The 14,483-nt window shown below is 37.0% G+C and overlaps 1 protein-coding gene across 4 annotated transcripts; it reads right to left on the reverse strand.

Annotated features, from left to right (window-relative positions):
- Window positions 1-469: 469 nt before the first annotated feature.
- On the reverse strand, window positions 470-13,412 carry LOC133729139 (disease resistance protein At4g27190-like). 4 transcript variants are annotated; one of them, XM_062156619.1, is made up of 9 exons: window positions 12,810-13,412; window positions 7,241-7,309; window positions 4,656-7,042; window positions 3,871-4,317; window positions 3,158-3,604; window positions 2,332-3,030; window positions 1,222-2,064; window positions 947-1,034; window positions 470-791 (listed from the first exon to the last, which is right to left on the reverse strand). In XM_062156619.1, exons 3-8 carry the CDS (start codon window positions 7,038-7,040, stop codon window positions 990-992), a joined length of 4,866 nt encoding a protein of 1,621 aa, XP_062012603.1. In that variant the 5' UTR covers window positions 7,041-7,042; window positions 7,241-7,309; window positions 12,810-13,412; the 3' UTR covers window positions 470-791; window positions 947-989. The 4 variants fall into 4 exon arrangements, with proteins under 4 accessions (XP_062012603.1, XP_062012605.1, XP_062012604.1 ...); XM_062156621.1 differs by having other exon boundaries at window positions 470-823; XM_062156620.1 differs by lacking the exon at window positions 7,241-7,309.
- Window positions 13,413-14,483: the final 1,071 nt, after the last annotated feature.

Here is a 14,483-nt window from a genome sequence, read left to right on the forward strand (position 1 = left end):
GTCGCAGCTCCCAAGTGAATTGTTAATGTTAACTTTGATGATAATGGAGTTCATGACATGTATGCTACCTTTCAGAGCTTTACACTCTCAATGTGCTGGTTCATTAGGACTACCATGTTTTGGGCAATAGCCAATAGGACTATAGGAGATCACATGAATTAAGAATACTGCACTACAGCTCACATTATCTAACGATGATCAGAGACTGAAAATCCAATTACACACAAAACTCAATCTCTTTCACTAAAGAACAGAGGGAAGAGACTATTCACTAAAGAACAGAGGGAAGAGACTATTCAATATTCAGGTGAATAATACTTCGATTATTTTTAAGCAAGAAAGTATACAAAGAATCACCAAATAGCTGGGTTTTTGGAGGATTGGTACCTATCTCGACTGAACCATAACAACAACAACAGCTTTAGAAGCAGTTAAAACAGAACAACCATACGCTGAAAGCAAAGGTACATGTCTGAAAAATGCAATCCAAACGAAAGAGCAGTTCTATGGATCACAAAGTGTTTATTTGTCCCAGCCCGGCAGGAGCAAAGGCACACTCAGGGAGAGCAGAGCACCAATAACAATCACTCTCCCTCTATGAAGAAGAAAATCAGACTTATATTACAAGTCAGTTAAAAGCCAAATGACACACTGAATAGATAATGAATGCATATGCGTAAGCGCTTAGTCAAACACAATAGGGGCAGAATATTCCACTCAGATAGGTGAGCTAGCCTTGTGAACTTTCCGCTGGAAGTTGAGAGACAGCTTTGCAAGATTAAGATCAGCAGCTACGTACATTAAGGGCGCCGATAACAGCATACTTTTTGAAGATGGAACAAAGAGTTAGTCAGAATAAGAGTTTCCAGCACAAGTGTAATTTATTGGATGGAACTCAGGGTAAACTAGTTAAGTAATTAATTGCAGTGAAAAGAATGGTGCTTACAGATTTTGAAATGGAGTCTTGCAACACCAGTTTCGGCAGGCAACTAGCTAGCAGGCCCTTCTGATAATATTTCGGGATTTCTCTCAGCCTTGCAAATAAACATAGAAACATTAATTTCAATTAAAGAACCAACTATCAAACTTGTTATTTACCTGATAAGCTAGCTGATATCGAGTACCTATTTAACTAAAAGGATATGGTTCAAGACATTGAAAATCTGCAAAAAAAATGGGATTGATATTATAAGATAAGATATTTAGTGGATAGCAACTCACCTTTTCAACATCCTCCTCCTCATCATCATCACTATCATAGTCAACTCTGTTTTGCTGAAATTGATGGTCTATCTCTGTCACGAGAACTCCTTCAGGGGAAATCTTCAACTTGATGGGGCAGTCTTCTACTTCTAAGGTTATGGAGGATGGGAATTTGAGTGTACAATTTCCGGAGCAAAAGCCTTGTAGACTTGGTAGACCAGTAAGCTCCAAATGCTGCAAGCGGCTGAAAGCGATCTCATTTCCTGCTGCATCAGCATCATCATCTCCGTTGCTTGAGACAATTACTACAATTCTATCACACCGGATCACTTCCAATGTCGTGAGTTGCACTAAGCTTTTAGCCACCGAATAACTTGTTAAATATCCCAATCCATCACAAGCAAATATTGTCAAAGTTGTTAGATTTCGGAAGAATATTGCATATGACTCCAGACTCCTTAATCTGGTACAGAGCGACACCTTAAGAGTTTCCAAATTTGGAAAAAGTAGTGATTGGGAGTTGTCATTCCCTAGATGCATCAGTTCGTCCATACTCTCGAGGCTCAAAATCCTTACACGCGGGAGGCCCCCACTCCTAACTCCATCATCATGTTTTTCTTCCCCAGTACTAATTCCTTGATTGACAAATATTGCTTCCCAAGAACAATTGTCAATTTCAATTTCTTCAAGATTTTGTAATCTCTGGAGGAAAATGACTGAAGCTTGCTTGGAGAAAGGTGCACGACTCCCACGAAAGGTAATTGATTTTAATTTACCAAACACCAACGGATTTTCCGGGGTTGGTCCATTCCAAATTTCCATGTCACTCAATTCTAAGTCTTCCAAGTAGAGGAATGAATCCTGAGAATAAAAAAATTCAAAATGACTTTAAGAAGGAAGGACTTGTATTGCATTTTGCTTATATATAGTAGTAAAAATTGCGGATACTTCTATTGGTACGCTGATGTCTTATGAGATATCATTAATGTCATACAAGTCTGTTGGATATCTCAACTAAGAAAGAAGCTTTTTTAACTAGGGAAATCCGTAAAAAGGGTTTCACAAAGCTAGCTGTTAGAACTTAGAAGTATCATTCTCAAAAAAAAAAACTTAGAAGTATGCACGTACCTCGTTGATTGAAAAGAAAGGTGATTGTGACATTAGATGATTCATCTCAGGTTTCTTTTGAGAGAATGAAAATTCTGCGGCAAATATTCCCACTTTATCACATCTCACCACTTTCAATTGTACAAGTAATGGACACTGGGAAGCATGTGTTTTGGGATAGAAACTCGTAAGTTGAGGCAGATTCTTCAACTTCACTGATGTTACTTTTGGGAACACAAAATGAGGAGGTATTGTTTCTAGACCTTCTTTTTCCTCTTCCTCACCAACAATTTCCTCAATTGCATCACATTTGTCCACATCCAACTGAGTAAGGTTTTGAAGACCTCTGGCCACTGAGGCTGGGAAAATCTGTTTCAAACTATGACACTTGTAGATGTTTATTGAATCAAGATTTTGACAATCAAAATGTTCCAATTGGTCATGAGGGAATGATGTGTCGACCTGTATTTCTTTAACGTTACTTCTTCCGCGTAATTCAAATATCACTTCTAGTGATCCGCAGCACCATATCTTCAAAGTTTCCAGGGCATTCAATCTTCCCATGACACTAGGCGGAAACAAACTTATTAGATTGTTGCATTCCTGAACATCAACTTGCTTGAGTCTCCGAAAAGAGTCTCGAGCAAGTTGGACATGCCATATTGCCTTCAACTCCCTTGCCCCGTCGATGCTCAATCTCTCCAAGCTAGGAAATCCAACCTGCATATAAATTCAACTTATTAGGAACTTGTAGAAAATAATTCTTTATTTTCACAGAAGCAGACATTATTAGAATATTTATAATGAAAGATTGAGAGACATAGAGAAAGATCTCCATGTACATTACCTTTTTGTCAAAGAGGATATATTGTACAACAGTCTTGCTGTTAACATCAAGGTTTTCTTCCTGTTCCAAGACCCTCTGTTCAATTTCCGTGCAGATTCTTGTATCTTTACTACTCGTAGCAACTTTAGCGCCAATGAATTCCACCAATTCAACACAATCTTTTATCTCCAATTCTTCCAAGGCCGGAAATTCAATATAATTTGCTATGCCAAATCTAGCAAGGTTTGGAAGTGCTTCAAGTTCCAAAATATTAAGTTTAGAAAACATGTCATCCATATTTTCTTCACCACATTTTCTTGTTGATGATACAATCTCTTGCAGAAATTCACACGAGGATATTTTCAGGTCTTCGAGTAGTACAAGACTTCTAGCCATAGAAAATGAGAACAAAAATCTTAAATTATCGCATCCATGCACTGTCAAGGTTACTAAATTTGGGAATACAACCTGCATATAGTACACAATTCAAGTACTTTGTCATGAGAAATTTCTACCATTAATGCACACACACAACACACACACACTAGTTTGAAATCACGTGTTCTGCATGTGTAAAAAAAATAAGAAAATAAATTGTGAAAGATTGGGAGACATAAAGAAAGTTATTAGAAACGTGATGAAAAATAATTCTTTATTTTCACAGAAGCAGACATTATAAGAAAATAAACAATGAAAGATTGAGAGGCATAGAGAAAGATCTCCATGTACATTACCTTTTTGTCAAAGAGGATATATTGTACACCAATCTCTCTCTTAACATCAAGGTTTTCTTCCTCTTCCAAAACCCTCTGTTCAATTTCCTGGCAATTTCTAGTATCTTTACTACTCGTAGCAACTTTATCACCAATGAATTCCACCAATTTAACACAATTATCTATCTTCAATTCTTCCAAGGCCAGAAATTCAATATAATTTCCTGTACCAAATCTAGCAAGGTTTGGAAGTGCTTCGAGTTCCAAAGTGTTAAGTTTAGAAAACATTTCATCCATATTTTCTTCACCGCATGCTCTTGTGGATGATACAACCTCTTGTAGAAGTTCACATGTGGATATTTTCAGGTGTTTGAGTAGTATAAAACTTTTAGCCATAGAAAATGAGAACAGAAATCTTGAATTATCACATCCATGCACCTCCAAGGTTACTAGATATGGGAATACAACCTGCATATAGTAGACAACTCAAATTACTTTTATCATGAGAAATTTCAACAATTAATATAGATATAGTTTTTATGTGTGTAGAACAAGAGGGGTTGTTAATTTCCTCACTTTGACCAATTCTTCCCATTGCCACATAATAAAGTGTCAAAACCTCACATTGATTAAATGAAGGTTATTATAGTAATTCAAACTGTAGAAATAATGAAGGTTTTGACACTTTATTATGTAGCAATGTAGCATAGTAAAAATAATGCATCTCTAGAAAAAAAAAATATATATTGATGATAAAATGAGACAGTCATAGAAAAGTACATAACAAGACAGATAAAGGAACATACCTTTCTATTAATGATATATGTAAAGTCAATATTGTTTTGGAGTCGGAGACGTTTCACATTCTCAAAATCTTTGGTATCCATTTGCTGGACAATATTAATAACACTCTCATCTAAGGACAAGTCCTCAGATCTCTTCAGCAACCATTTTAGGCCTTCATCCAATCCCATAATATTGTTGTTAGTGAGCTTGAGTTTCAGTGTGTTAAGGCTCGTTCTAGCCATAGGTTTCTCCCAAAAATGTCTCTTAACCCATGCATCTCCAATAACAATATTATATCTCTCTAACTTGTGGGAGAACAAGTTTGCTGGAAGAAAGTCAGCATTCGGAATATGTATTTCTAATGCGGATAGCTGTAACAAATGCTTTAACTCAGAAAGGCTTGCATTACCTTTTTCACCTTCTATCTCCCATTTGTTAAAGCTGTTTCTCATTCTCAAATCTTCCAATTTCACCAAGCTTGATATGACAGTAGGTGCGATCACTTCAAGTTGTGAACACTCAGATAAATCCAACAACCGAAGACGAGTCAATTGCCCTATTTCTCTAGGCAGTTCTTCAACATCGGATTTTAAAAGGCTAAGAATTTCTAAGCTACTTAGCTGCCCGAGTAGAGTTATATCTCCCAGAGTGCATAGATCTAAGCACAACGTTTGAAGCGTCTTCAAGTATTGAAGAGATAAAGGCAATGATGGCATACACATGTTGGTTAAATCCAGCACTTTGAGTTTCTGCATCTCATTAAAAAAGTTCGATGGAATTACCACCGAGTCATCTTTACTGTTCAAATGAAACAATTCTAGTTTTGGGCATTCCAAGGGTATTTCAGGAAGTGTGGGAATATTGCTACTTGGGAGAAAGATTTTAGTGCACTTTTTCAGGAAATCCTTTCCTGGCCATTCCTTCAACTCACCTCTATATTCTACTGATAATATGTATTGATCTCTGCGTGCGATCCATTTAGCAACATCACATACAAGATCATGCATTCTGACCCATCCCTCAGTTTCACCGTCTAGCAACAAGCAAGAATCTTTTAGTTTTTCGATAAACGTATCCATGGAATCCTGTGCTTCTTCCACCGTAGAGATGTTTTTAAACAAGCCTAAACCCATACCATATTTCAGCATGTCTTGCAAACAAATATCGTTCCGCATCACTATCATTCCGCAGAGCAAGAATATTGGTTTAAGCTCCTTGTCATCCAGTTGATCATAACTCCACTCCAAAGCCAAATATGCTTTTTTTGTCGACTCTTCTTTATCAAAATTTTTAAGTCGTCTCAAGGCATCTTTCCATGCTTGTAATTTCTTTTTCTCTTTTAGAGCACTAGCAACTGTGACAACTAATAATGGCAAACCTCCACATTTTTGGGCTATTTGGATTGCTACATCTCGCACACGACCATTCTGTTCAACAACATCTCCTGCCATCCTCGTAAACAAACTCCATGTCTCTTCTTTACCTAAAAGATCAAGCTGAAACACTTTGTTCGCCTGCATGTCAAGTGATAAAACTTCTCGAGTTCTGCATGTCAACAAAATTTTACAAGTTGGGAGACGGGGAACTCCCATATCCTCCAACTCAATCTTTTCTTGAACATCATCCAAAATGATAAGAATCTTTTTGCCCTGTATCTTGGCACATAGCCGACTCGCTCTTCCTTCTATAGTTTCAGTTTGAAGAAGCTCCATGCCCAACTTTTCAACAATCTTCTTTTGAATTGCTTCCGGGTCTGGATTACTTTTCACATCTAATAGGATCACCACATTATCAAATAACTCTTTATCTTCTGAAGCTTGCTTGTAAACTTCTTTGACCAATGTGGTTTTACCAACTCCTCCGATTCCACACACCCCCATCCTATGAATATCGGAGTCTTTCAGACTATCCATGATTTCCTTCACAATTGACATCCTTGATTGAAAAGCCTGGTAATCTCCGGTCGTTACACTCCATACCTCTTTCCGGAGAATACCGCAAGAAACTTGGGAAATTAATCCTCTTTTTTCATGGTGTTCAACAACCTCCTGTACCAACTTTGTTGATTTCCTGCTTAGCTGATGACGGACAGTAAGATTAGGACAAAATCCATGGAAACATTTCAGCTGTGCTTGGCCTTCATCATTCAACAATTCGTCTGTCCGTGCAGTGATCTGACCCACTTTTGTCAGCCACAACTGGACATCAGGTTGAATGTCTTCACCTTTTCTTTCGGCTTCAGCAATCTTATTCTCTACTGCCTGTCTGGCTGCTTTCAATTCGTCCACTTTAGCTTGCAAATTTTGGAGATTGGTTTTGCAGTGAATTACATAACCCGCTTGGCGTCCCAGTAGACGTACAACAGGTTCAATCGTGTAGTCGGCAATCTTTGAAAGAAACTCCATTCCTGTTGAATATTTTAAAGCCAATCATGAGATTCGATCACCTCAGAAGACAATGGAAAAAGAGGAAACTAAATGAGGGCTTGCTGTATCGCCAAAATAAAAAACAAAAAATGAAGGCTTTCTGGTCGACTTCACCTCTTTTTGTTCTTTTTACTAAAGCTGAAAAACTAAAAAGAAACTACGTACTAAGAAGAACATACCCTATATATCTCTTTTTGTAATGATTTATGAATGCTATTCAGTTTTCAAATTCCTTCACTTGAATGGATCTGCACGTAAATGAGAACGATAGAAGTAAAAATAGAGAAAGTCGATGCAACGGAGAAACTTCAAGTCTCGGCCTACAAAGCTCGAAGAAAAATAAATTAAGTAGAGATTATAGCAAACGAGTTGTTAGGCTGCAGCTTAGAATACATTAATTTCAGATCATTCTAGCAATGAAATCATGAATAAAAGAATGAATATGAGGAATTGAAAACGAGAGTCAAGCTTGTTGGGATATTGTCAGTTGCGATGTGGTTGCATGCGTGAGACAGTTTTTCATGCAAAATTGGCTGTTTCCTAACATGAATTGTAATTTCTTGGTTCTCATTCCAAAAGTTCAGGATGCCCATGAAATTGCTCAATTTTGGCCTATTGCTTTGGCCAATTTTCTTTTCAAGATAATTCCAAAGATTTTGGCTTCTCGCTTGGGATTAATTGCTGCTCGTATAATTTCACCAGAACAATCTGCTTTTCTTCCTGGTAGGCAAATTTCAAATTGTACTGGTACAGTGTCCGAATGTTTTAATTTTCTTGATCGTAAGGCCTACGGTGGTAATGTGGGGATCAAGGTGGACATAGCTAAAGCTTTTGACACGCTGAATTGAGATTTTTTGCTCCGAGTTTTATATAATTTTGGCTACTCTATTACTTTCATCAACTGGATCATCATTATTCTTCAATCGGCAAGGTTATCAGTTTTAATTAATGGCTCTCCTCAAGGATTTTTCTCTTGTTCTCGTGGGGTTAGACAAGGGGACCCTCTTTCTCCACTTCTATTTTGTCTTGCCGAAGAAGCTCTCAGTCGTGGCTTATCCATGTTACTTCGCACTAGCCGGTTGAAGCCTATATCTTTTCCAAGGAACTACATCCCCCCTTCTCATGTGTTATATGCATATGATCTTGTTGTTTTTTGTCGTGGGGACAAATTTTCTCTTCGCCACTTGCGAAAGTTCTTTGATTGTTATAGTGAAGCTTCTGGTCAGTATATTAATGCACAGAAAAGTACCTTTTATCTTGGAGCCAAGTATCATCACAGGCAGGTCTCAATTCAGTGAATATTGGGCTTTCGTGCAGGTAGGTTGCCTTTCATTTATTTGGGTGGTCCAATTGTTTATGGCAAACCTCGGAGGTGTCATCTTCAAGTTATTGTGGATAAAGCAAAAGCAAGGCTCATGGGTTGGCAAGGGCGGCTTCTCTCTATGGCTGGCCGTACTCAACTTGTGCAATCAGTTTTTCAGAGCATGTTGCTTCATAGTTTCTCTGTGTATCAGTGGCCAGTGTATCTTGTCAAGAAATTAACGTCATGGGCACGTAACTTTATTTGGTCCGGTAACGTTGGGACTCAAAAGATAGTAACTATTCCTTGGGCTCAAGTCTGTATCTCAAAGCAGGAAGGAGGGCTTGGTATTCGCAATTTATCCTCTCTTAATTCAGCTGCTATTTTGAAGTTTGCTTGGGACTCTTATACCTCTTCTTCTCAATGGGGAGAATATGTGCGGTCTAGGTATCCAATTTTGAATAATCGCAAATTGGGTTATCTTAAGTCTTCAATTTGGCTAGGCTTCCGGTCAATTGCTTCTCATTTTGTTCAAAATTGTCGATGGTTGATTGGGGATGGTAAGACTGTGTCATTTTGGAAGGATAAATGGCTTCAAGCTCCTATTTTGGAAACTTTAGGTATCTCAAACTGGTCCCATTTCAGCAATCTTCAAGTGGCAGATTTTATTTCACACCATTCATGGCAACTTCCTCCTTTCTTTTGTCACACTTTTCCTGTTTTGGCTAGACAGATTTTAGATATTGCTCTCCCTCTTATTGAGAAGTCAGATATACTTATTTGGGAGCCTTCTTCCTCTGGTGAGCTATCCTTCTCTGCCGGCTATGAATTTTTGAGGCATCATCTTAGTGTAAAGGATTGGGCTGCTAATTTATGGCGGCCTTTCATCCCCGCTCGTTATTCTTTCTTGGTTTGGAGAATCTTATTTGATCGGCTCCCTACTGATGATCAAGTGAAAATAGGTGGGATTCCTGTTGTGTCTATTTGTCAGTTATGTTATAGTTCTGCGGAATCATCATTACATTTATTTTTACACTGCCCTTTTGTCAAACGGGTTTGGAGATGGTTGGCTGCTCAATTTGGTACTTATTTTTCTTCTTCTGACTCTCTGTTGGACTTTTGGGTGAGCTATTGTCGAAAGTCTTTCTCCTCTCAACTCTTTAATTTGTGGCTAGCGGCTGGCATGTTTACTATTATGGCAATGTGGAAGGCTTGGAATAGGCTAAGGTTTGATAATCGTCCCCCTATCTTTTCTACTATGTGTTGTTCTATTATGGCATGGATTCGTCAAATTAGTTTGTTTGCTCCTAGTCACAATAAGGGTGTTTTGGATGCCCAATTATTGTCTTCTCTTGGAGTTACTCCTAAATGCGGTAAGGCTCCCAAAGTTCACCATGTTCTTTGGAAATGGCCAATTTTTCCTTGGGTCAAAGTAAACACTGATGGGTTGGCGAAAGGCCATCCAGGCCCGGCAGCTTGTGGGGGTGTGTTTCAAGATGCCTCGGGAGGTTTTTTAGGGAGTTTTTGTCAGTCACTTGGCTGGAATTCTTCCTTCGATTATGAACTTTATGCTGTTATCTTGGCTATCGAAATTGCCTTTGCTAGAGGGTGGTTTCATTTATGGTTGGAAAGTGATTCAATTAGTGTGCTTGCTTCTCTTCTAGGTCCTTTTCTCCTCCATGGAACTTAAGAGTTCATTGGGGCAATTGTCTCTCTAAAGTACACCAAATGAATTTTCGATGTAGTCATATTTTTAGAGAAGGTAATGTTGTAGCTGACAAGATGGCAAACCTGGGAATCTCAAATGCAACGTTTACTTGGTATGATAATCCTCCTAGTGAGCTCCACAGGTTTCTACAAGCTGATTATTTGGGTTTTCCAAATTATCGTTTTTCATAGTGGAAGGGTTGCCTTATTTTATGGATGGGAAAAGCAGGAAAGATAAGAAGTCTCTCTTTCTTTTGTCTTTTAGTAATGTGTTTGTTTTGGACGCGGTCTTGGACTAGTCCCCCACTTCTCAATGATTTTTTGTACCTTCTGTACTTTGCTTTTTTGTACTTTTTTTTTCTCTCAGCAAGGTTTGGTCTAGCCCCCCTTGCTATGTATCTTTTTTTACTTGATTTTTAATAAATTCGGGTAAGAGCGCTGAGTTAGCTCTTACACCGCTTTCTAAAATTTTAAAAAAAAAATCAAAGTATGAATAGTAGGAAAATAGATGGAATGCAAAACTGAAAAGGCAAAAATCCGTATAGCAGAGGCAACTTTGATGCATTTATAAGATTGTCCATTTACCCAATAGGTTACATATTTTTGTTCCCTAATATCTAATTAAATTTTTTTTATTATTTTTTGTTTACTTTTGAGACAATTTTGCCCTCTCCCTTTGTCACTTAGAGAGAGAGAAGTCATTGGAGATTTCACCCGAATTCGGTGACCGGCTGCCGGATTTATTTGAAAATCTCGCCGGAGATCCTCAGAAAGGTCATCGGAGATCTCATAGGTCACCGGAGACTTTTATCGCCCCCTATAAAACCCAATAAACTTCTATTGCTTCCCTATAAAACCTAACAAACTTTTATTGTCTCCAAGTAAAAGATTTTGAATTGATGTAATCTCCTCATCTTTTTTCTCAATCAAAGTATTATTTATCTAATTTAAGGGAGACTAATCTCCTTTCCCTCTAGTAAACTTTTATTGCCCCCAATAAAAGATTTTGAATTGATGTAATCCCCTCATCTTCATCTTCAATCAAAGTTTTATGTCTAATTTTAGTAGATTAGTCCCTTTCCCTCAATAAACTTTTATTGTCACCCCCCCTTTCTCCCAATAAAAAGTTTTGAATTGATGTAATCTCCTCATCTTCTTCCTCAATCAAAGTTTTATTTGTCTAATTTTAGAGAAATTAGTTTTCCTTCCCCCTAATAATACACAATAAACTTTTACTGCCCCTAATAAAACGGTTAAAACCCAACAAAAATTTATTGAATTTTATTGGAGGGGAGTAATAAAAGTCTTGGTGACCTATGTGATCTCTGCCGATCTCTCATATTTTCCATGATTTTTCTATTTCGCATATTTTTCATATTGTCGCCACAAAAATATATATATTAAAGGTTTTTCAAATTAACCTAGTCAGGGTGAAGCTCTCTATTGAGTAGCGAGGACGTAAATTCACCATTACAAAAGTGTGGATGTAGAAATTGTGCACCGGTGATGGGACTGTGATAGATGAAGCTGGGTGTGCTGAAAATGTTAAATTGTCTTAATAACAGAAAGTTAGTCTTGAAACTTTGCTTACTTTCATATATTAAATGTTACTTTAGGGTTCATTGGTCGTTAGTTCAATTCTTGATTGATAATTGGCTAGGTTTAATTAGCGTTCTTTGATTTATTAACTAAACCAAACTTTAGACGAACAAATTGAAATAAGTGATTTAAAAGTTTTCACCTCAAATGTTTACAACATTTCCGCCACACATTTTACAAAATTATTTATTTAAAATGCCTAGCGGCTCTCTAAAATGTAAGTCAAACACCTTGTCTTATATTTTATACTCGCAGCACTGTGACGTGCTTTGATTGAAAATGTGCAATTTGGGTTGCTACAATCCATTTGCCTTGAAAGGGGACATGGACGAATCTTCCCCTTTCGACCGCTCCTCTCAAATGGTAGTGTTGGCTCCTCTGAAAGTTGCCAACTTCTCGGAGGATCCAGGCCTAAAAGCACTTGGTGGTTTTGAACATATATATTTTTTCTTGTGTTGCCGGTGACTCCCCGGCTGAAAATAACTGACAGCCAAGGTATGAAACTTAGTCTAGTGATAGATCGATATATGTGTTCGTATTATTTGATTTAGTCTAAAAATGTTATGGTTTTGGAGAATTGATGTTGGATGAAATTTCTTTAATCCACCTTAAATTCGGATTTCTTTCTTTTGTTATTCCGGTTGGACTGTTACACTCCACAATTTGGTCATTCCAAATAATTAACAAGTCATACCTACCCGTCATTGATTAGAATCATAAAAGGGGAGTGAAATCCACATTCTCTATATTATAATTTACACTTCCTCTTTCATTCTTTGGTAACTTAAATTTTATTTTTAGTAACTTAAATTTTGTCTTTTTATGAGAACTTTGACCAAATAATGAAATAGGGGGCATGAATTTCACTCCACACATAAAACTACTTATATACTATGTGATAATAAAAACATAAATGGAAAAGTTAAAACTAAAATAAAAGAATATGGAGGTAGGAGTACTTGTGCTCAATGTTTGGAGTTAACACTAAGTAGTTGATAACTTTATTGTTGATGAGTCTCTGGTTGTGATACAAGAACCTATTTCACTTGTACTTTGGGAATTTAGGGATCATGCATGATTTGGGGTATGTAAGAAAAAAATATCAAGGAACAAGGGCAAATGGAAATGAAGGATGTACGTACCTCGTCTATCTCGAATCTCGATCTTTTGCTTGTGATCGACTTGTTACCGAAGCTGGTCGCTCTTCAAATCCTTTGCTCTTGACACGGGATTGAGTACGAATAGAATCAACAGAAAGTGTGTAAACATGCAAGATCAAAATGAAAGTGAGAATAACAGGAAGTTTTTTTTTTTTTTGGACAAAAGGTAGTCTAAACTCTAAACTCTAAAGGCAATACTAAATTTTCTTTTTTGATTGGCTTTTAAATTCGAGAATAAGTGCAGTACGTAGAACAATGATCAGAGTAAGACCAAAAGACTATTGTGGTAGGGAGGAGTACTGAAAGCAGATTGTTCAAGTGAGCGAAACTCTCTTTCAGTATATGATGATATTAAAGGCTGAGTAGATGATGAGCTTTTCTTTTTCTGGAGTATGGCTAACTTATAGATCACAGATCGATATCTTATGAAGATATATGAATGAGAATACGAGAGTCAACTCTTGTATTGGTATTTGGTAGTAGAACACCATACCTGGATGAGAAAGCCAACTCTTTATTATTAATAACTAAGAAGACGCGGACGGGCAATCTCACATCACATGACTGTTCTTATAATAGGGATCGAGATGGCTGCATTTAGTCTTTTTCTACGGGTAAGCAAATAGCTGTATTTGTTGATCCACTACTTAATTAACTGGCAACATGCAAAATCGTGTTAAACATAGAACTTTAATTATAATATATGACCAAGAAGTTCATACACTGAATAATTGAAAATTCAAGTCGTTCATCACGTGAATGCAGGGGTCGTCAACGGGCCGGGCCATTCATAGCGGGCTTGGGTCGGATTGGGCCGGGTCTTGCTATATTTTTAAATAATAGCGGGTCGGGCCGGGCTTTATTAAAAATCGAATGATCCAAGCCCGTCCATATAAAGCGGCCTTGCGGGCTTTTTCGGACTGGGCCTTGCGGGCTTTATTTATAAATAAATATTTAAAGACACAATTTTTTTTTTTTTAATCAAGCTTTGGAAATTCATTGGATAATGATCAAATACAACCAAAAATAACAGATCTATAATTCTATATTGTACCCAAAAAAATCTTTATTTATATATAGATACTAATTTATTGATAAATAAATTTTTAAAGACACTAATTTTTTATAAATCTATATTTATACATCAATACACTCCAAAGAGCAATATACAACAATTCAAAGAAAATGAGAAAATTGACCGTTGGATGTGATTATTACAATAAATTACACATGTGGTTAAAAATTTAGTCAATTTCACCGTAGTTTCGAACCCAATCGGATTGGTCAACCGTAGTCACTTGCATGTTTTCTTGGTTAACTGATGGCGTGATGACTGCAAAACTTGCTTATTTTTTTACATCATATTTGTAAATATTTCATCCATGGATGTGCGTGGACACAAGATAAAAAAAATCAATTTTAATTACAAATACATTGGCCCATACCAATTTGCCTCTTAAAGTTGTATGACTTGGTACATTGCATTTAAATTGTTGAGATTCATTCTAAAGCAAACATGAAGTGGAAAATGAATTTGGAAAAACCAACCGTTTGATGGAGACATTGTAATATTTTATGGTGGTTGTAAAAAATCCAGCCAATTTGGTTTTCGTTTCGAATTCGATAGCTACTCTTATAAACCTATATTTACACATC

Source organism: Rosa rugosa, chromosome 2 (assembly GCF_958449725.1).
Source record: "Rosa rugosa chromosome 2, drRosRugo1.1, whole genome shotgun sequence".
Taxonomy (NCBI): Eukaryota; Viridiplantae; Streptophyta; class Magnoliopsida; order Rosales; family Rosaceae; genus Rosa; species Rosa rugosa.